Genomic DNA, 22,241 nt, shown 5'->3' on the forward strand with positions numbered 1-22,241 from the left:
TCCTCCCCCCACCCCCCCGCACACACACGCGGCTCCCAAATCGACCCATTTACAAAATAGCCGCCCACCGCTCATTGGCCGGCAGCTGCTGCATCTCCCTGGGGAACACATGCTCCAGAACCCAGCGAGGAGCCGCAGGGCCAGGCTGGTGCAGGGGCTGCTGCCGAGGGAGCCGCCATGGGCCCTGCCTTTCGCCCAGGGGAGCTTGCCGGGCAGTAGCCATGGCAAAGCAGAGGACCGGAGTGGGGGGAGCTGTGGCCTGAATGATCCCTGGCCTCCAGGCTGTCCATGCAGGAAGGGAGCCTGGGGTTCTCCTCTGAGCACATAGAACAGACAGCTGGTGTGTAAGCCCCATGGCCAGCCTCCGAGGGGAGCTGTGCTAGGACACCCTGGGGGCTAGGGCTGGCCGGGGCTGGGACAGCAGGGCAAAGGGGACAAGGACTGAGCTGTGTGGGGAGCCCAGAACTAGACTAGGAGGCGGGTGGGCTGCAGGTCAGAGCATCAGTGGAGTGTGGGGGGCTCAGGTGTGGGACAGAAGGGGAGCCCACACTCCCCCCACTCAGCAGCACCACTGTCCCCTCTGGCAGAAGCGACGCTCCCCTCTGCAGCTCACCACCCCACGCCACTAATCCAGGGGACAGAGCTGAGGGCAGCCCGGCCCCTCGTCCTGACCCCCACACCCCTGGAGTCCCTCTGCTAACTACCAGCCCCACTGCTAGCGCTCAGCTAGCACAGTCTGATCCCTTCCCCAGCCTGGTTCCGTTCAGGTCGCGGGGGGGGGGGTTCACCCCTCCAGCTGTCAGCCCCCCCCAAACAGCGTGAGGCTCAGTTGAAGTAACACATCAGGGTTTATTGTTTCCATTCCTTGCAGCTAATGATTAAAAAAAAGTTCTAAAATAAATTACAGAATTAAATAACCTCAGGTTGGATTATTTCCCCCCCCCTCCCCAAACCAAGGGTTAAACCAGTCACTGGGTTTGGCAATAGCAACAAAACAAAACACTCTAGGAAAAGCAGCTACTGGTTTAGCAGGTGTCCCGGGCCAAAGCCCTCTGCCAGGGAGCTTCCCTCGGGTCCCTCGGCTCTAGTACCCACATGCCAGGGCGCATTCGCTCCCTCACAACTCAACCTCCTCTTTCCCCTACTCCATCGGTCAGCTCTGCGTGAGCTCCATGCTGTTGGCCAGCCCTGGCCCCCCAAACAGCTGGGCATGCACTCAGCAGGCCCATTCCCTTCTCTCCTAGCCCCTTACCCGTGAGAGATTCTCTGTGCTGCGTCCGCAGTCAAAGGGAGACCCCCTTCTAGACGTGTGTGGGATGGTCCAGGTAAGGGTCTGTTTTGGTCATGTGTAACATGACCATAGGGGCTTTGTAGTGGCAATGCGCCCCAGTGCAAGTGACCCCACTGCAAGGCTTTCCCCTAGTCCTCATGCCCAGTTTCCTGTTGCACAGGCTCTGCCAGGTCTGGAGCGTCTTGGAGCTCCACACCCACACGCCACTGGTGATGCCCACCACCAGCGACATGAAAATCTTTAGCATAAAGACAGCCACGGTGGGTACTGAGGCTTCCAAGGAGCAGTGGGTGCTGCGCCTGCCGGGGAAGGACATGCAGCCATGCTCCAACGCCCTGAGGTTCCAGTAATCCATATTGAGCCGCTCGTAGAAGTAGCAGACAATGACGCATGTGGCCGGGACGGTGTAGAGGATGGAGAAGACCCCAATCTTTACCATCAGCTTCTCCAGCTTCTCTGTGTTGGTGCCTCCTGTCTTCATGATCTTCCGGATGTGGAAAAGGGCGACGAAGCCCGTGAGGATGAAAGAGGTGCCGATCACCAGGTAGCAGGACAGCGGGATGAGCACGAATCCCGTCAAGGCACTGACGTCCATGCTTCCCACGTAACAGAGCCCAGTGAGCTCATCTCCTGCCACCTTCCGCATGGTGAGGATGACGATGGTCTTCATGGCTGGGATGCCCCACGCAGCCATGTGGAAGTAGCTGCTGTGGGCTTCAATGGCCTCGTGTCCCCATTTCTTCCCAGCTGCCAGGAACCAGGTCAAGGTCAGGATGACCCACCAGAGCGAACTGGCCATGCCGAAGTAGTAGAGGATGAGGAAGACAATGGTGCAGCCGGTGCTTTCTAGTCCCTCCTGGATGATGTACAGCTCCCCGTTCTCCCGGTCGCAAGCTATGTTCTCGGCCCCAGCCACCGAGCGAATGATGAAGGCCACCGAGTAGACATTGTAGCACATGGAGAGGAAGATGATGGGTCTCTCCGGGTACTGGAACCGGTGCGGGTCCAGCAGGAAGGTGAGCACAGTAAAGGCCGTGGAGACGAAACACAGTGTTGACCAAACTGCCATCCATATGAAGGCAAAGTCTTTGTCCTCCCGGGACCAGTACACATCCACCCCAGGGGAGCATTTGGGGGCACAGGAGAGGCTCTTCTCCACGTACTGGAACTTCTCGGGGTTTTCACATGACCCCAAGTTGTTCAGCCCCCTGCCCTCTCCAGCCCCTGAGGGCCTGGGGCGCGGCGCCACCGGGAGCATGCCCTGTCCCTTCGGAGCGTCCCCGGGGGTGGCGTTCTCGGGCGCCTCCATGCACAGGGCATTGGGATCGTTCTTGGTGGGCAGCTTGCTGCAGTCCAGGGACTCTGGCCAGCCAAAGTTGAACTGCTCCATGATAGGGGCGCACTTGTGCCGGGCCTGCTCACACATGGGCTTGCAGGCTGGGATGCTGGTGCTCACCTGGTCGGTGCACATGGGGGCGTAGAGGGAGCAGAGAAAGAAGCGCAGGTGGACGTGGCAGCCGTACTCCACCAGGGGGGCAAACTCGTGCAGCTTGATGGCCGCCTCCCGCTGGTTCTCGTGCCCCATGTAGTTGGGCATGCGGGTCATGTTGTAACCGATGCCCTGGCACATGGGGATCTCGATGGGCTGGCATCTGGCCTGGCGGCCCCGCTCGATGTCGTAGGAGCCGATCTCCAAGGTGGACGCCAGCCCCAGCTGGCACAGGAAGGACAGGATGATTTTCAGGCGCAGGGCTGCCATGGCCGGCTCCGGGCACGTCCCCGGCACCCTGCTACCGCCAGGGCTGGGCGCTGCCAGGGCGCTACAGAAACGCCCCCATCTTGCCCCAGGCACGGAGGGCACCAGCCAGGCAACCCCCTGGGCGCGCCGCCTCGCCTAGCCCCGGGCCGGGCAGCGCCCCCCGGCCAGCCCCATGGCAGGGGCCGGCTCGCTCGCCGCTCCGCAGCCCGGGTCCCTCCCGCGGCGCCGAGGGGCGGCTCAGAGCGGTGCCGGGGGGCAGGGACCCCCGCGGGGCGCCCGGCCGCGCCGGGGCTCCATGCGCCGGGCACAGGCGGACGCGCCGCTCGGAGATCTCGGAACCGCCGCCGCCGCTGCTCCTGCTCCGCGGCCGCTGAGCCGCCGCCGGCCCCCGGAGCCGGCTACACCCCCGGGAGGGCGGGCCCGGCCGCCGGGACCTCCCCCAGGGCGGGGGCGGCGTTAAAGGCGCAGGGGGGCGGCGCTGCCCGCCGGGGGTTGGGGATCCGCGTCCCGGCTGCGCCTCTGCGCTCCGGGGGGGCGCGGCTGGAGGCGGACGGCGAGGAGCGAGAGCCCGATCGGCGGGGCAGCGCCAGAGACACCCCCCGGCCACGCCTTACGCTGTCCCCCGGTCCCCCTTTTACCCCTCCTGGCCCCCCTTACAGCCACTCCTGCACCCCCTTACGTCCTGCACCCCCTTAAACCCCTCCTTCCCCCTGCACCCCCTTACACCCACTCCTGCACCCCCTTAAACCCTTGCACCCCCATGGCCCCCTTACACCCAGTCCTGTACCCCCTTAAACCCCTCCTTCCCCCTGCACCCCCTTACACCTACTCCTGCAACCGCTTAAACCCTTGCACCACCGTGGCCCCCTTACACCCAGTTCTGTACCCCCTTAAACCCCTCCTTCCCTCTGTACCCCCTTACACCCACTCCTGCACCCCCTTAAACCCTTGCACCCCCGTGGCCCCCTTACACCCAGTCCTGTACCCCCTTAAACCCCTCCTTCCCCCTGCATCCCGTTAAGCCCCCATGGCCTCCTTACACCCACCCCCTGGCCCCCCTTACATCCTGCACCCCCCTTACACCCACTCCTGCACCCCCTTAAGCCTCCATGGCCCACTTACACCCACCCCTTGGCCCCCCTTACATCATGCACCCCCTTTACACCCCTCCTGGCCCCCTGCACCTGCTTAAACTCCCTTGCCCCCCTTTACACCCACCCCCACCCCTCTTACATCCTGTACCCCCCTTACACCCCTCCTGTCCCCCTGCACCCCCTTAAACCCATGTGGCCCCTGGCCCCCCTTACATCGTGCACCCCCTTACAGCCCTACTGGCCCACCTTGCACCCCCCTTACACCCACGCTTGCCCCCCATAACCCCCTTGGCCTCCCTTCCACCCCTGCACCCCCTTACACCCCTCTTGCCCCCTTAAACCCTTTTGGGCCTGCCCTACACCCACCCACTGGCCCCTCTTACATCCTGCACCGCCCTTACGCCCCTCCTGGCACCCCCACCCATACACACATCCTGCACACCCTGAGAAACACAGAGACACACACCCTTACACCAATCTGAGCCACATACTCTTACCCGTACACATACAGCCCAGCATTCAGAGAGGGACACCCTTACACGCACACACACTTTCTGAGACACACATGGACCCATTCACTTCCACACGCAGCTACAAATACAGCTAGTGACACATGCACGCTCATCTACACATAGCCCCGTGCCTACACACAGATGCCTACACACATTTGCACACTTGTTTGCACATAGACACACACACGGAGACCCACACACACTCACAGAGAAGTGGACACATGTATACACAAACACACACATCCCCTTACCTCTGCAGGGCCGCCCAGAGGATTCAGGGGGCCTGGGGTCTTGGGTGGCGGGGCGGGCCCCCACTTTGGCGGTAATTTGGCGGTGGGGGGTCCTTCCGCTCCGGCCCCTGGCCCCGCGAGAGTTTTCTGGGACCCCCGGAGCAAGTGAAATTGCCCCACTTGCGCCCCCCCCCCCCCCCGGGTGGCCCTGTTCCTCTGGCTGAAGGCATAAATGATGTTTCAATAACTTGAGCAAAAGGCAGGAGATCCCAGGGAACTCTTTACCTGGTAACAGCTGAGGGCTACCAGAGGGGCATCACCTGGTGGGTGAAAAGGACCCACCTCTGAACCCCATCCCCAGCCATGGTGCTGGCAGTGATCTCCAGGGGGCCCTGGCTGAGATGATGGAAAATCCTGTGCTAAAAAAGCAGGCCCTGTCCTCTGGTAAACAGGGCAGGGTGGGGGCAGGGGAGATGTTTAATTCATTAGGGAATGTTTGTAAAGTGCTTTGAAGATGAAAGATGCCCTGGAAGCGCATAGGATGATTATGTATGTGGCACACACGGCCAAGAGAGACAGAAGTGCTGGGATTTCATCCTCCAGAGCATGCAATAAACAGAATATTTAACAGGCAGTCTGTCGCTAAAAGTGCCCCATTCTCCTCCTTGCAAGTGTTCCTGTGCTTCCCCACAGGGCTGCTGGGACTGATGGAAACAGGGGAACAGTCCTGGGCACCCAACCACTGCTTCTGAGAGACCTGTGGGGGATGTCCAGCCACTGCCCCAGCAGAGCCATCTGCCAGACTCCCTGTGGGGGGGGGAGGAACTTTTGATCTGTTAAATCTGTGTTGCCAGTTTGGCGCTGGGCTGACAGCGGCAGGACAGCTTCCTACCTGCACACCCAGCAGGGCTCTCCCATGTGTGTGGGCGAAGGTTGGCCCCGCTGGAGATGCAGGGGATCAGTAACCCCACCCCACAGTACTCACCCTGCAGGGCCAGGGCACAAGCTGGCAGCCCCACACAGTGACAAGCCTTAAATTCAGCTAGCCACTGTCATGGGTTGCTCTTTGCCCTCCGCAGGGCAGCCAGTCTCCCCATTTGGATTGTATTTGGCACAAGAGGAGAGATCATAGAATTGGAAGAGACCTCAAGAGGTATCTAGTCCAACCCCCTGATTTTTTACCCCAGTTCCCCATATGGCCCCCTCAAGGATTGAACTCACAACCGTGGGTTTAGCAGGCCAATGCTCAAACCACTGAGCTATCCCTCCCTCTGTGGAGTCCAGTAGGCACTTGGCTATTGCTAATTCATTTTATGTACCAGGTGCTCAGATACTACTGGGAGCGGTGGCCAGAGAAAACAGAGAGGGAGAGAAGGTATTTGGTGAGGCTTTAATTGCCATTTGTTATTGCTAATTATTTGAGTGAGTGGGAGAGGATGTGTGACGTTATTGATATAAACTGGGACCATATAGAACATGGTTTGCAACCAAGGTCCTGTAGTGGCACCAAATCTTATGTAAAGGGGGTCATATAAGGTGTCTAAGACCGGGTTATGGGTTGCTGGTTATGATTATGCGGTCTGTATGTCTGTATCATTTTGTAGTTGAAGTTATGAGTATTGGCTCTATACTGTCTGTATTTCAAATTTGTGCTGTGTTTCTGGGAAACATCCCAGACAAGTGGGTGTTAGCTCTGCCTAGCCTGCTTGATGGCCCATTGAGGACCATCAGCTACACAACTGACCCATTGAGAGGAGGCAGATATGCCTTGTAACTCAGCAGGGTGTGCACAAACTTGCCCATGTGACTCCAGACTCCATTTTGCTGTATTTTTCCACAGTAAGAACAAAGTGTTCTTACACCTTGAAGAGCCTATATAAGGCAAATGCTTCATTTCCATCTTGTCTTGAGTCCCGCTTCTTACCTCTGGAGGAACTTTGCTACAAGCTGAAGCTCTACAGAAGGGACTGATGACCCACCCCAGCTGTGGATGTTCTCCAGAGACTTGATTTAAACCTGCAGTTTACTCCATCACTGTTACAAGCCTGAACTAAGAACTTTGCCATTACTGTATGTAATTGATTCCATTTAACCAATTCTAGCTCTCATCTCTGCCTTTTTCCCTTTATGAATAAATCTTTAGATTTTAGATTCTAAAGGATTGGCAACAGCGTGATTTGTGAGTAAGATCTGATGTGTATATTGACCTGGGTCTGGGGCTTGATTATTTGGGATCGAGATAACCTTTTTCTTTTATTGGGGTGTTAGTTTTCATAACCATTCATCCCCAGGATGAGTGGGACTGGTGGTGATACTGGGAGATGGGAGTGTCTAAGGAAATTGCTTGTGTGACCTGTGGTTGGCCAGTGGGGTGAAACCGAAGTCATTTTTGTCTGGCTGGTTTGGTTTGCCTTAGAGGTAGAAAAACCCCAGCCTTAGGCTGTGACTGCCCTGTTTGAGCAATTGATCCTGAATTGGCACTCTCAGCTGGGTCCTACCAGAACCGCATTGTCACAGGATGCTTTATAAACGACATTATTTTTGGACAGTTGGAATGATCAGGTGTATTGGACACAAATCTGGGAGCAGGGAGCGCCTGGCTTCTCAGCCCAGTCTCGCTGTGTTCCTGGCATGCACACTTAGCTTAAAGCATTTAAACCAACCCACCGATTTCAAGGGGGCAACACAGATACTTAGTGCTGAACGGATGCTTTGCTGGACCGGGGCCGTTAGCTGTCAACAGCTGAGCACCTAAAGACTCAGAGGGGTAGCTGTGTTAGTCTGGATCTGTAAAAAGCGACAGAGAGTCCTGTGGCACCTTATGGACTAACTGACGTATTGGAGCATAAGCTTTTGTGGGTGAATACCCACTTCTGCAGACGCATGAAGCTCCATAATTTGGAGCCACTCTTGAAAACGAAGGTTTTAGCCTCGCCAGGTCTCAGTTTCCCCATCTGTAACTTGGGGATAATGCGCCTCTGGCTCAGATGGCAGGGAGCGTGTTCGTACAGCACTTCACAGATGCAAAGTGCCAGCGCTGAATTTGTCCCAGGGCTGAGCCCTGGTACCTCTAGGCTTGGCAGTTCATAGCCCTGGCACCTCTTTCGTTACACATTAAGCACTGGAAAGTGCTACATCAGCATTGGCGCTAATTAGTATTATTAGCGCCTCTTGATCAAAGCTGAGAACTGGAAAATTCACTTATCTCAGCAGCAAAAGCCGGCGGGTGTTAAGTGGCTCTCCAAAACATGTGCAGGCCACACCCAAGCAGCCCAGCACAGAGCACCATTGTGCGTGCAAAGGCAGCTCCTCTGTCTTTTCCCTTCATTTCTTCCCTTGTCCCCCAAGGGAGAAGAGATTTTTATGACAGGGCAACTGACAGTTTAATTAAAGACCGTACTTTCCACGCAGGTAGCGTATTTGTGAACCAAGTGGGAGAGCGGCAGAGAAGGCAGCAGTGGGAGCTGGCGGGAGAGCTGGTGAATTTCCAGGGGGTCAGGTTAACAAAAACTGCTCCTGTCTTTTCAGAGAGGTGCCCCCTGCTCAGGGCACTGCCCCCTCGGGGCTGTACCCAGGAGGGGATGTGGATGGGGCGGGCTCAGGCCCTGCAGAGGAAGGCAGCTGGAGAGATGCCCCAAGCCCATGAGGGCAGAGGAGCAGACGGATGGGGAAGGGTCATATCTGTGTCCAGACTTTTAGCAGAGCCTTGACCTAGCTGCTAATTCTGCAGGATTCGCCCTGTGCCTGCCATGAATTGCTGGTGAAACTGGCAGGACACAGACACCTCCCTGCCTGTTTGTATCCGCAGACCAGGTTGGGGGGAGGGGCAGCTAGGTGGCAGCAGCTGCTCCCCATGGGCGGTGGGTCTCATAGGCCAGGGCAGCCTGCCTTGCCCATGTTGCATCCCGAGGCCCTGCCCTCTCTCAGCTCCAGCCAGGGGCCCTGAACTTGGGCCTGTTGCCAGCCAGGGTGGCCCAGAGCAGCGCTGAGGCCATGCGGGGGGCAGGGCTCCTTTGGAGGGGGGGGGGCTAGCACTCAGGGCTCCAGCGGGCAGAGGGGACGAGGCCTCAGGTGGAAGGGGCAGGGGGCAGGCTAACCTCCCCAAAGGGGGGGTTCACCCATCGCCCAAACTGCTGCCCCAGAATGTGGTAATCACGGGAAGCTGGGCTCACAAAGGCAAGGCTGGGAAAGGACTCCGCAAAGACCAGCTGCACGTTTGGCACAAACCCTCATTAGCACATACGGCCTCGTTAGCACAGGTGGAGAAGCCCACCCGTGCACGTGCAAAGAGGAAAGTGCACCTTGGTCCAGTGCAAGCCCAGCAGTGCTAGCATGGGACACAGGGCCTGACAAATGCGCACACACACCCTTCTTCCGGTTTCCCAGCCCCGCTGCATTGCAAAGGCTCAAAATCTCTTCTCCTCCCTGAGGGCTGTAAAGACGGGTGCGGACACGGAGGGCCTGTCTCTGCTGCCTGGCTCCCTTGGCGCTGCCATCCAGTAGCAGCGCCCCCGGGGCACGGAGCTTCCGCGGGAGGAGCAAGTTGGAGCAAGGCTTGGAAACGAGCATTTATCTCCAACGAGGAGCACGAGGCAGCAAGACAGAGACAGGGAAACAACCTCCCGCTCAACTCCCTGGCTCCTCTGGAGCAGGCTGGGGGCTTGGAGGAGGGTGCGACAGCTGTCTGTGCGGGGGGCTGCTGATCGGGCTGGGATGGGGTTTATGGCCAGGGCTGAGTCTCTCCCTTGGCATCCACCCGCTCGCTAACATCGCCAAGCTGCTGGCATCAAAGGGAGCGAACCCTGCTGGCTTTCCTCTGCCTCGCAGGCAGGGGCACGAGATGCCACCTGCTGCTCGTGTGCCACCTAGCTGCAGGTCACCCCACACCATGCCCACTGCCAAAGCACGGAGACGAAGCAGCCCCCTCCCTTGGCAGATTGTCCAGCAGGGTAGGGACCCTCACAGGCTCTGGTTATGGCACCAACACAAGGGGAAAGGGACATGCAGCATGTCTCTGCTGTTCCCACTTCAGGGCTACTGCTTGGCCCAGATACTCCTGTGCCAGGTACCTCCCTGGCCTGGTATTAGGAGCTCACATGTGATTTGATCTGGTGGGTCTGGTGAGGTCATCATCAAAGCTGAGCGAAATCTTTCAGCTGACATTTGGTGGAGGATGCAGATTCGGGGACCCCACAAGGTTTGGTGAATTCACATGGTTTTGCCAACTTGTTAATTTAAGCAGCAAAGACTCCTGTGGCACCTTATGGACTAACAGACGTATTGGAGCATGAGCTTTCGTGGGTGAATACCCACTTCGTCGGATGCCCACGTATTCACCCACCAAAGCTCATGCTCCAACATGTCTGTTAGTCTATAAGGTGCCACAGGACTCTTTGCTCCTTTTACAGATCCAGACTAACATGGCTACCCCTCTGATACTTGTTAATTTAAGAAACAAACAAACAAAATTCCAAAACATTAAAAAAATTATTTTGGGGGAGGTTCAATTTCAAAAGTCCTGTATGTAAAAACACTCAACATTGAACTGAAATGTTTCATTTGAAATGAATTTTTTCCAAATTTTCGACTGGCCACAAAATTCAAAGCATTTAGTTTATCATTTGATGTAAAACTCCCACCCCACTCCCCAGGTTTTTGGAATGGTCCACAGACTGAAACATCCATCATTCGCTCGGCTCTAGTTGCCATGTCACCTCCATCCTAAGTCACCTCTAAATACGGAAACAGCAGCTGAGTGTCACGTAAATGGGCATTGTGCAAATTACACTCCTGAAAATTTGTTCCCAACCCACATGGAGAGCAATAACAGGTCCCTCCAGCAGACTCTGGTGGGTGCTCCCCTCATACCCTTGAACCTCACATGTCCACGCACACCCCAAACTCCAGGAACACATACAACTGAGAAAGAAGACCATAGTGGTTTAAAAAAAAAACTGGCTTAGAGGGGAAGTGAAAGCAACTATTTTTAAAAGCATGTGTAACAGATGGAAGAGAGAGAAAGATGATAGCAATGAATATAAGCAAGAAGCTAGGAATAATAGAAAATTGATAAGGGAAGCAAAAGGACACAAGGAGACTTCTATGATCAGCAAAATTAAGGACAATAAGAAGGAGTCTTTAAAAGTGTATTAGGAACAAAATGAATCCTAACAATGGTATTGGTCTATTACTAAATGGAAAGGACAGAATAGGCAGCAGCATTCAATAAATATTCTGTATTTGGGAAAAAGTCAGATGCTGTATTCATATCATATGATATTGATGAAATACTTTCCATCCCAACAGTAACTAAGGAAGATGTTGAATCAGCAGGTCTGAGTAACTTGTATCCAAGAGCTTTAAAACAGCTGGCCGAGGAGCTCTCTGGACCATTAAGTTTGATTTTCAATAACTTTTGGAACACTGGGGAAGTTCCAGAGGACTGGAAGAAAATCAATGTTGTGCCAATACTTTAAAAGGGTGAACGGGATGACCCAGATAATTATGGGCTGTCAGCCTGACAGCGATCCTGGACAGACTAATGGAATGGCTGACGCAAGACTTGATCAATAGAGAATTAGAAGAGGATAATATAATTCACGTCAATCAGCGTATATTTATGGAAAATAGAGCTTGTCAAATTGACTCGATAACTTTTCTTGGTGAGATTATTGCTAAAGTTTGGCTGGTAAAAAGAGCAAGTTGATGGAATACCAGAAACGTCTATGAGGTGTTGGACGTGGTACCACGTGGCAGTTTGATTAGCCATGTTTATTACAGTATTGCCTAAGGACCTACCACAAACAGGCCCATTGAGTGAGACCTGACACAAACACAGAGCAGCAGATGGTCCCTGCCCTGAGCAGCTGACAATCAAAATAGACAAGACAGACACAGGGAGGGAGAATCGTCGAATCATAGAACTGCAGGGCTGGAAGGGACCTTGAGATGTTGTCCAGCGCTCTGCGCAGAGGCAGGACCAAGTAAACCTGACAGCTGTTTGTGCAACCTGGTCTTGAAAACCTCTAGCGACAGGGATTCCACAACCTCCCTTGGAAGCCAATTCCTGTATGTAACTGTCCTGATAGAAAGTTTTTCCTAATATGTAACCTAAATCTCCCCGGCTGCAGATTAAGCCCATTGCTTCTTGTGCTTCCTTCAGTGGACATGGAGAACAAGTGATGCCCATTTCCTTATAACAGCTGTTAACATATTTGAAGACTGTTATCAGCACAGCCTTTCCAAAGTGCCAGGAGTGCTCGACCCCGGTCCTCCCCAAACCCCGCCCCGCCCCAACTCTACCCCTTCCCCCAAAGCTCCTCCCCCACCCCAACTCTTCCTGCCCCCGCTCCATCCCTGCCCCACATCTTCCCACCCAGTTCTGCCCCCTCCCCTGAGTGTATGCTGCAACCCCGCTCCTCCTCACTCCCCGCAGAGCCTCCTGAATGCCGCAGAACAGCTGATTGTGGTGGATGGGAGGCATGGAGAGAGAGGAGGAGGTGCTGATTGGCAGGCTCACTAGTGGGTGGTAGGCACTGGGGGTGTGTGGGGCCCTGGGGGAGCTAATGGGGGGCTGCTGGTGGGTGCTCAGCACCCACCATTCTTTTCCCGTGGGTGCTCCAGCCCCAGAACACCCATGGAGTCGGCACCTATGGGTATCAGGTCCCCACTCAGGCTTCTTTTTTCATGACTAAACATGCCAGTTTTTTTAACCTTAGGTCAGATTCTCTAAATGTTTTATAATTATTGTTATTCTATTTGGGACTCTCTCCAATTTGTTCAGATTGTTCTTAACTGTGACATCCGAAACTGGACCCTGAACTCCAGCTGAGGCCTCACCAGAGCTGAGCAGAGCAGGACAATTATCTCTTGCGTCTTCCATACAGCACTCCTGTTTATACACCCCAGAACGAGATTAGACTTTTTGCAATTGCATCACATTGCTGGCACATGCTCACTTCATGATCCACTCTAACCCTCAGACCCGTTTCAGCAGCACTGCTGCCTAGCCAGTTATTCCCCAGTTGGAAGTTGTGCATTTGATTTTTCCTTCCTAAATGTAGCCCTTTGCACTTGTCTTTACTGAATTTCATCTTGCTGATTTCAGATCAATTCTTCTATTTGTCAAAATCATTCCGATTTCTGATCCTGTCCCTCCAAAGTGCTTGCAACCCCTCCCAACATGGGGTCCTCTGCAAATTGTCTAGCAGCCTCTCCAGCCATTATCCACATGGTTGGTGAGAAGGGACAGAACGCACCAGCAGAGGGCACAGTGTGATGGCAGCCAATAACACACTGTTTATTTCCAAGATTTTTTGGGCAGGTGGGCTCAGTTAGGAGGTGTTCAGAGACATGCCTGCCTTGTAGCACCTCCTGCTGGCCGAGTGTGGCTTTGTGGAGTCCTATGTCAGTTTCCCCTTCTCCCCTTAGGGCTGGCTAACGCCATCCCTGCCTGGGCTGGTGCAATCACATAGCTCAGATAGGTGTGTAAAGTACTGAACGGTTAAACAGTAAGCCCGTAAGCAGTAGTCTTACTGGTTAACCGACTCTAATAGCTAGCCCCCAGCCCCAAGCCGCACCAGCCAGAGCAGCCTCAGCCACAGAGGCCTCAACCCCTCTCCCTTTAATTTGTTAACCGTTTAAATCACATACTTCTGATGGTTTAAACGGTTAACTTTTTAAACAGATATTTACACCCCTAAGTCCGAAGCAACCCTCACAGTCCCCAGGCAAAGTCCATCACAACAGCCCCAGCTCAGCTCTGGCATTTTCAGCCAGTGGTGAAGCCGTTCTCTCTGCTCTTCGCCAAGCACCCAGTCCTGGCCCTTCCTGCCTGGAGCTCAGCCTTCTCTCTGGCTCAGAGAGGTCAGCAGGCAACCCCTGGGCTGCTCCCCTGGGCTCCTCGAGGTGTCCTGCTCTCTGCAGCGTCTGCCCCAGCTTCCAGCCACGCTCTTAGCTCCCTGGGTTGAGAGAGGTCAATGGGTAGCCCACTTGCCCTGCTGATGTCTCCCCCTTCCTAAGGCCCAGGTACCTTCCCTTAAGCCCAGCTGAGCAGCAGGCAATCAGTCTCAGGTGCACTGGACTTCCCCACTCACTCTTAAAGGGCCAGTCACCCAGTGGCATAGGAGATGAGCTATATGGAAAGAAAAGGGAAGGGAAAGAGGACATTGAGAGGACGGGGGATAAAGGGCGACAGGGCTGGGAAGAAGGGGCAGGGGGAGCCGGTGCAGAGTGAAGAAACTAGAAGCTAAGAAACTAGAATGATACAAGGTCAGCATGGCCCAGATGAAATGAATGAACGTCTAGCTAACTAACAGGGCTCAAAACATATAAATGGGGAATCATCCCTGAGCAGGAGTGTTTCCAGGGGGTTGTGGCAGGGATCGGGTCTCGGCCCAGTGCTATTCACCACTGATATCAGCGACAAACTCATCGCTGATACAGTCTGCAGATGACATCAAAATTGGGTGTGGGGTAAATAATGGATTCAGAGCGATCTAAAACTGCACATTTAGATACAGCCAAGTGTAAAGTCACAAGCATGGGAACAAAGACCGCTGGCCGCATTTACAGGGTGCGGGGCTCTGGCCTGGGAAGCAGGACTCTAAAAAGGACGTGGGGGTCCTGGTGGCTAATCAACTGAACATGGGGTCCCAGTGTGATGCCGTGAGCCCGAGATGCATAAACAGGGGAATCCTGAGTAGCAACAGAGAGGTGATTTCACCTGTTCTATTTGGCACTGGTGCGACGGCTGCTGGAATCCTGTGTCCAGTTCTGGTGCCCACAATTCAAGAAGGATGTTGATAAACTGGAGAGGGCTCAGAAAAGAGCTCTGGGAATGACGAAAGGCTTGGAAAACCCACCTTACAGTGATAAACTCAAGGAGCTCAATCTATGTAGCTTAAGGGGTGACTTGTGGGACAGACATTACGGACACATGGAATTCCCAAAGGCTGTAGTACCAACTGCCCTCAGGCCAGGCCGAGGGATTGTATCCTCGCTCCATGGGGGAGTTACAGGAACTCAGATCACTGGGGTAATTGACACAGGCCAGTCATCAGTCTGGAGCACCTCACCCTAGGAAACTGGCACACGCTATGTGACCTATAGTTCATTGGCCTGCTAAACCCAGGGTTATGAGCTCAATCTTTGAGGGGGCCATTCAGTAATCTGGGGCAAAAATCTGTCTGGGGATTGGTCCTTCTCTGAGCAGGGGGTTGGACTAGATGACCTCCTAAGGTCCCTTCCAACCTTGATACTCTATGAGTCTAGTGTAAGAGGCTGTCAAACAAAGAATTAAAACACTCTACTGAAGTGACTGCCCTTGGCAGGAGACCACACCTCACCTTCCCAAGACCTGCCTGACATGAGAGGGACAGACCCTGCAGAATGGGCTGGAGGGGCTTTGAAGCCCATCCTGCTCTCCATGCAGAAGATGGCTGAGGCCTGCATGTGAGCCCTTTATTGTCATACAGATATGTTTCCTCTGCAGTGTTTTTGTTCTCGTGTTCTCTGCTTCCTGGGCGCTGGCTAGTCCTGCCGCTGCCCCTGCGAGAACAGGACTCAGGTGCTGAACTAAAACCAGACCTGTGGAGGGGAGCACAGTGAATTGCAGCATAAATCGCAAGGCTCCTCCCCAGGAAAGGCAAAGTTTGGAGGGCTGAGACCCAAGCAGAGTGTTTACATGACACAGACAGGGCACATCTACATGGCACAGACAGAATACGTTTACATCTACACTGTAGTGTCAGCCTGGACCGAGACTCAGGATCAGGCCCAACCCCTAATTCCATCTACACACAATTCTGTCTGACTCAGGCCCGGGCTCGGGCCGCAGGACCCCAGAGTGGGTGGGTTTGAGCCCAGGTCTCACTGGGAATGGGGCCTAAACTCCATCATTCTGCAGCATGGATGCAGCTTGGGCCCTAAAAGTCCACCAACACTATCCCACAATCCCCTGGGCCGGCCGGTGTTCTTTGTTCCCTCTATTCCAAGAGTAGCCAATTGGCTCCCAGGAAATGGAGGCCACCTCCCGGTGTTGAAGTGCAGCACCTCTGCGCTGAACTCGTCCATTTCCTTCTAGCCACCGAGCTGCAGACACAGCGACCTTTCTCCTGAGCTTGCAGTGGCCACCAGCCAGAAGAAACCCTTTGCCAAGCATGCTGCTTCCTGCTCACAGGAGTATGGCCAGATATTGGTGACACTGCAGCGTGAGGTGAGGAAGCGTCTGAGGAATGACCGTGTGCACCAGGAGACAGTGGAGCTGGCAGTGTGGAGGATTCACCAGGCTGGAGACCAGTGCAGGGAGTAGAGTGAGCAGCACCAGACAGTACCAGAAAGCCGGGGAGGAGAACCGCACCTCTGGGAACTCACCATCATCCTGCCTCTTTTATGAGGATCTTGACTGGGTGCTGTGCTGAGCGCGGAGCCACCAGCACTTCACAATGACCTGGTCAGCTGAGGGCGACCTTCTGACCCCCAAATCCAGTACCAGACCAGGGGAAGCCAGCAGGCACCGGATCAGCTAGCCAAGTGACTGTGGGCTGGAACTGGTCCCTGATGAGGCTTTACTGCTGGAGCCTGGGTCCTTACTCGGAGGAGGGTTTTGATGCCGCCAGGGAGCTGCCTGCCACAGAACCGGCAGCAGAAATAGCAGAGACCGAACTCGCCTCGGAGCTTGGTAAGTTTCTTTCTCCATGTTAGTTCGGAGTAGTATACGAATAGCAGGGATTTCCGGGATACGAACCAATGCAAATGCTATTACAAGCCCGGGGCAGGAGAGTGGATCCATGCCTGGTGGGTTGCACGCAGAATTCGGAATGGAGACTGGGAAGCACAAACAGTGAAACATGCATTTAAAAAGTGAAGTTTTACTGGAAATTTGCACATGCTGGCTAAGGTGTGCCAGGGTGTTAAAAATAAGACCCTGATGTTGTCTTCTCTGTTAGTAAACCTCCCTGTACCACACCAAGGAGGTACCACGCCCCCTGCAAACAGTGAACTGTCCGGGGATGGAGAGATTGAAATGGACGTGGTACCACGTGGCAATTTGATTAGCCATGTTTATTACAGTACAAATATAGGCTAAACATCGTCCATGGGTGGCAAATCATTAGTCTGAATCACAGCTGGGGGTTGTAAGTGGGGGGCGGGGGGAGGAAATGGCTGGGGAGTGCTTTGTGAGTCTGGATCAGCGTGTGTGTTTGCAGTCAATCAGAGAAGGCTGCATCGGCAGCTACAGAGAGGTGCTAACACAGCATCCTGTCTATTGCCCCGTGGTGCTGAGAGCTGCCCACTTTTCCCAGAGCAGGAGCTCCAGATAGGCAGTCCCATTTTGGAGAGGGCCAGATTTTCCAGGGCCTCCTGTGTAGCTGACCAGCCCACTCCACTTGTGGATGTGCTGTTCAATCACCATAAGTTTGAACACTGGTATACACGGCTGGCTTGCCACTGGATTAAACCTCTCTTTGCCAGTCATGAACCACCAGACCTGCTGTGTCCTCCAAAACATGGACTCCCTGCAATGCTAGAGAAAGCTGACGCAGTACAATACAGCCATACACCCCCCGCCCCCCAACCCAAGGTGGCCTGCAATTTTTAAATGAAATTGTGATTTGTAACTGGCTGTTCTCTGTGCACTGCGATTAACCCGCTTGGGTCCATGGAGCCTCTGGGTTCTGAAGTGTCGCTCTAGCGATATATGTAAGTTCAGTTTTACAGAGTATCATTTTTTATCCTTGAGATTCCACATGGATTTTTCCTGGGCTCACATTCACTGAGCCAGTAACACTAGGTTTTGTGTCTGCTAGCAAGCGCCTCTGCTGGCTGTTGTACCTCGGCAGCTGGCTCACGCTCCAGCAGAAGCCTGGATCTCTGAACCCTCCCAGCCCGTGATGAACTGATGGGGGACTTTCCGAACAGGGCCAAGAAGCAGGTGCAATCTAAACGAGGGAAGGATTCCCGGCACGTGGAGGCAGCAGAGCGGGAGGGCAGAGCAGCTGTGCAGGAGCCGACACTCACAGACACTGGAACGTCGGTTGAGGGAGGACGACAGCGCAGCAGAAAGACCCGTGTGCACGGCTGCTTTGGCTAATGAGCAGGCTTCTGCAGTCCCCCCCACAGTGCCCTGCGCTGCAAACCAGTGAGACTTTGGACAGTTCCATGGTTGGGTGGCCCATGTAGCCAGGACTTAGCAGCAGCAGAACAGAGCAAATCTACCCCCTGCATACTTCCACCCCCATGCTGACCCCTTCCCCCCAGCATGCATCTACCCAATCCAGGCCCCTTCCCGCTTCCAGTCCACCACCCCCTGCAGGCCTCCACGCCCAGACAGCAGCACTCAGTGGGTGCTAAATGCACAAGAAAGGGGAAGCAGAACATGCCAGGGGGATGCACGGTTTGGGTTTGGTGGGCACTGTTTGCACTGTCCCATGTTTGATTTACGCCCTTTGTTTTATTACTGGGGGTGGTGTTAGTTTATTACTGTTGTTTCGGTGCTGTAATGGCAGCTGGCCTGCCTGACGAGGCTCTAAGCTTGTTCTCTTTGTAATACAAATAAAGGAATTGATCTGACCCCAAACATTTATTGCCATCCCCCGTCACATCTTATATTGTGTGTTTTGAGTAATTAAGATAAACTCACGGCACTGCACAATGGGCAAGTTGTATCCAAATGCAATTTCTCAATACATCTGTGTACATCAGTCCGTAATGTAAACGCAGAGAGCCCCACCCAGCCCAGTACGTGAACAGTCTTCTGGCAGCGGCTAGTGCTTGATGCTTCAGAGGGAATGAACAGAACAGGGCAATTATCAAGTGATCTATCCCTTGTCATCCAGTCCCAGCTTCTAACAGTCAGGAGCTTACGGGCACCCAGAGCATGGGATTGCATCCCTGGCTTATCGTGGCTAGTAGCCATTGATGGACCTGTCCTCCATGAATGTATCTATTTCCTTATTGCACCCAGTTATACTTTTGGTCTTTACAACATCCCCTGGCAATGAGTTCCACAGGTTGACACTGTGTTGTGTGAAGAATTACTTCCTTGCATTTGTTTTAAATCTGCTGCCTATTAATTTCATCGGGTGACCCCTGGTTCGTGTGTGATGTGAAGGGGTAAATAACACTTCCTTATTCACTTTCTTCACATCACTAATGATTGTGCAGACCTCTGTCCTATCCCCCCTTAGTCAGCAGTCTTTTTAATTTCTCCTCATACAGAAGCTGTTCCACACTCCTAATAATTTTTGTTGCCCTTCTTTGTACTTTATCCAATTCAAATATATCTTTTTTGAGATGGGGCAACCAGAACTGCACTCATTTAAGATGTGGGTGGACCATGGATTTATATAGTGGCATAATGATATTTTTTATTTTATTATCTATCCCTTTCCAAATGATTCCCAACAGTCTTGTTTTCTTTTTTGACAGCCACTGCACATCGAGTGGCTGTTTTCAGAGAACTACCCACAGTGACTCCAAGATCTCTTTCTTAAGTGGTAACAGCTAATTTAGACCCCATCATTTTATATGTGTGGTTGGGAGGGACAGGCAAGGCCTTTCCCAGACCAACACTGACACACATGCAAGGACATATCCGTACATGCACCAAGTCACACGGGCACTCACACAAATACATACAAAAGCGCGCACACACCCCCAACACACACAGCCAATACAAGTTTTCTATGCACGCTAGGGGAGGGAAGCTCTCAGGCTTGGGAAGGAGGGGGATATTCTCCCTTGGTGTATATGTTTAGTTACAGGCGCTAACCCAGAGACACAGTCATCTGCCCCTTTGCTCCTGCCGCTGCGTGTGAGGACAGGTGCTGGGCCTGACAAGCCTGGGACATGTGGGAACAGCAGGCCCTGATCCCTGTCACATTGAGCGAGGGAGAGACTTCATCATTACTGAAATCCTCTAAGTGTGGGCTCAAGTGGGAAAATGTCCCAGGGGGATCAGGCCATGTGCCCGGCTTGGTGTGCATAGCAACGTGTGTATGCTAGTGCACACATGAGCTAGTGTGTGTGCACATCAGTGTGCATGTGTATTAGTGTGGGGGCATACTAGTGAATTTATTGTGTGTGAGCATGTAGATGGTTGTGCAGTATTAGTGAGTGGATGTGTGGGTGAGAACACATATGTGAGTATGGGGTGTGGATGTGCACAATGTAGTGCCAGAGCAGTCCCCTGTACACTACAAATGCCCATTTATTTAGTAGCGACATAACAGACTTTTATGAAACTGGCAGATCCAGTGCCAGCTCTTGGAAAAGTCGCCCAGGCTCAACAGCCCACTGAGCGATATACAGCTGGCATCAGCCTGGCTCCCCTGTGTGTGAGAGTTGTTATAATGGGCATTAGCATTATGAGTTTAGTGTTCAGTCTTTATTGAATGCTGGGGAGCTGCTGCCTCATTACACTCACAACATCTGTATCCCACAGTGTAAGGTAATATTTGAGCAGTTATATGCTGAGCCTCTGTAACTGTACGAATCACCCACCCCAATCTCCAACAGAAAGTATTATATCCTGCCCAACAGGAAAGGTCCATTACACCAGATGGACTATTGTGGGATGTTAATGAGAACAAAAGACATTAGTTGTTCTGCCTTCTCCTGCCCCCCATGAAGACGAGTCATGCAAGTGCATTCCTTCCATCAGCTGATTTTGCAGCTCAGAACACATGGTATAAAGGGAATAAAAAACAAACAAACAAACAAACAAATGGATCTGATTATCTCTTGCTTCTTGGATTCCGAGCAGCAAAGCATAAGCAAGAGATCCCCAACTGCTTAGCCCGGGTTAGCCCTAAAGGACAGATAGTATTTGCTTATTATAGAAGCTTCTATTCTCTTTTGAAACTTAAGATTGTCAGTCATTTGCATGTATGTTTACTTGCTTTAAGATTATAAATAACTAATTTCCTGTTCCTATTAATAAATCTGTATATAGATTATTATAGGATTGGCTACAAGCATTGTCTTTGGTGTGAGATCTAAGATGCAAGTGACCTGGGGTAAGTGACTGATCCTTTGGGACTGGGAGTAACCTGAATATTGACAGAGCCAGAAGAGTACCTAGAAGTCACCTACTCCAGGACAGGCCCAGCAAAGAAAGTAATAGAAGGGCACTAGCCGTCACCTTCAGCCCCCAACTAAAACCTCTCCAGCGCATCATCAAGGATCTACAACCTATCCTGAAGGATGATCCCTCACTCTCACAGATCTTGGGAGACAGGCCAGTCCTCACTCACAGACAGCCCCCAAACCTGAAGCAAATACTCACCAGCAACCACATACCACACAATAAAAATACTAACCCAGGAACCTATCCTTGCAACAAAGCCCATTGCCAACTCTGTCCACATATCTATTCAGGGGACACCATCATAGGACCTAATCACATCAGTCACACCATCAGGGGCTCGTTCACCTGCACATCTACCAATGTGATATATGCCATCAGGTGCCAGCAATGCCACTTTGCCATGTACATTAGCCAAACCGGATAGTCTCTGTGTAAAAGAATAAATGGACACAAATCAGACCTCAAGAATTATAACATTAAAAAACCAGTTGGAGAACACTTCCATCTCCCTGTCCACTCCATTACAGACCTAAAAGTCGCAATATTACAACCAAAAAAAAACTTCAAAGCCAGACTCCAGTGAGAGACTGCTGAACTGGAATTAATTTGCAAATTGGACACCATTAAATTAGGCTTGAATAAAGACTTGGAATGGATGGGTCATTACATAAAGTAAAACTATTTCCCCCATGCTTATCCCCCCCGCCCCGTTCCTCACAACTTCTTGTCAACTGCTGGAAATGGACCATTTTCATTACCACTACAAAAAGTTTTTTTCTCTCCTGCTGGTAATAGCTCACCTTAACTGATCACCCTCATTATAGTGTGCATGGTAACACCCATTGTTTCATGTTCTCTGTGTGTATATATATCTCCTCACTATATGTTCAATTCTATGCATCCGACGAAGTGGGTTTTAGCCCACGAAATCTTATGCTCAAATAAATTTGTTAGTCTCTAAGGTGCCGCAAGGACTCCTGTTCTTTTTGCGGATACAGACTAACACAGCTGCTCCTCTGAAACCTGAATATTGCTGTGATCCTTGGTGTAAGGGACCATCTATCACTGAGGCAGGCTCACCTGGGTGGCGAGACGGATCGGAGTACCCAAGGGAACTGTCCGTGACTCCATAGTTGGATTGTTATAATGCCTGAAGAGTTTGCACTTGATAATTTGTTGGTGAAATCTAAGTATAGAACTCACAGCCAATGGGGTTTGTGCCCAGGTTCTTACCAGTCTGCCCTAGGGTTGAGTTACTACAAGTC

At 52.8% G+C, this 22,241-nt stretch overlaps 2 protein-coding genes across 3 annotated transcripts in view; one reads left to right on the forward strand and one right to left on the reverse strand.

Annotated features, from left to right (window-relative positions):
• The window catches only part of LOC127037332 (uncharacterized), a 472,273-nt gene that overhangs the window by 25,633 nt on the left and 424,399 nt on the right, over positions 1 to 22,241 (forward strand). The window lies entirely within an intron of this gene.
• Positions 830 to 3,281, reverse strand: FZD9 (frizzled class receptor 9). Its single transcript, XM_050928933.1, has one exon. It carries the CDS (start codon positions 3,048 to 3,050, stop codon positions 1,302 to 1,304), a length of 1,749 nt encoding a protein of 582 aa, XP_050784890.1. The 5' UTR covers positions 3,051 to 3,281; the 3' UTR covers positions 830 to 1,301.

This window comes from Gopherus flavomarginatus, chromosome 19, assembly GCF_025201925.1.
Source record: "Gopherus flavomarginatus isolate rGopFla2 chromosome 19, rGopFla2.mat.asm, whole genome shotgun sequence".
Taxonomy (NCBI): domain Eukaryota; kingdom Metazoa; phylum Chordata; order Testudines; family Testudinidae; genus Gopherus; species Gopherus flavomarginatus.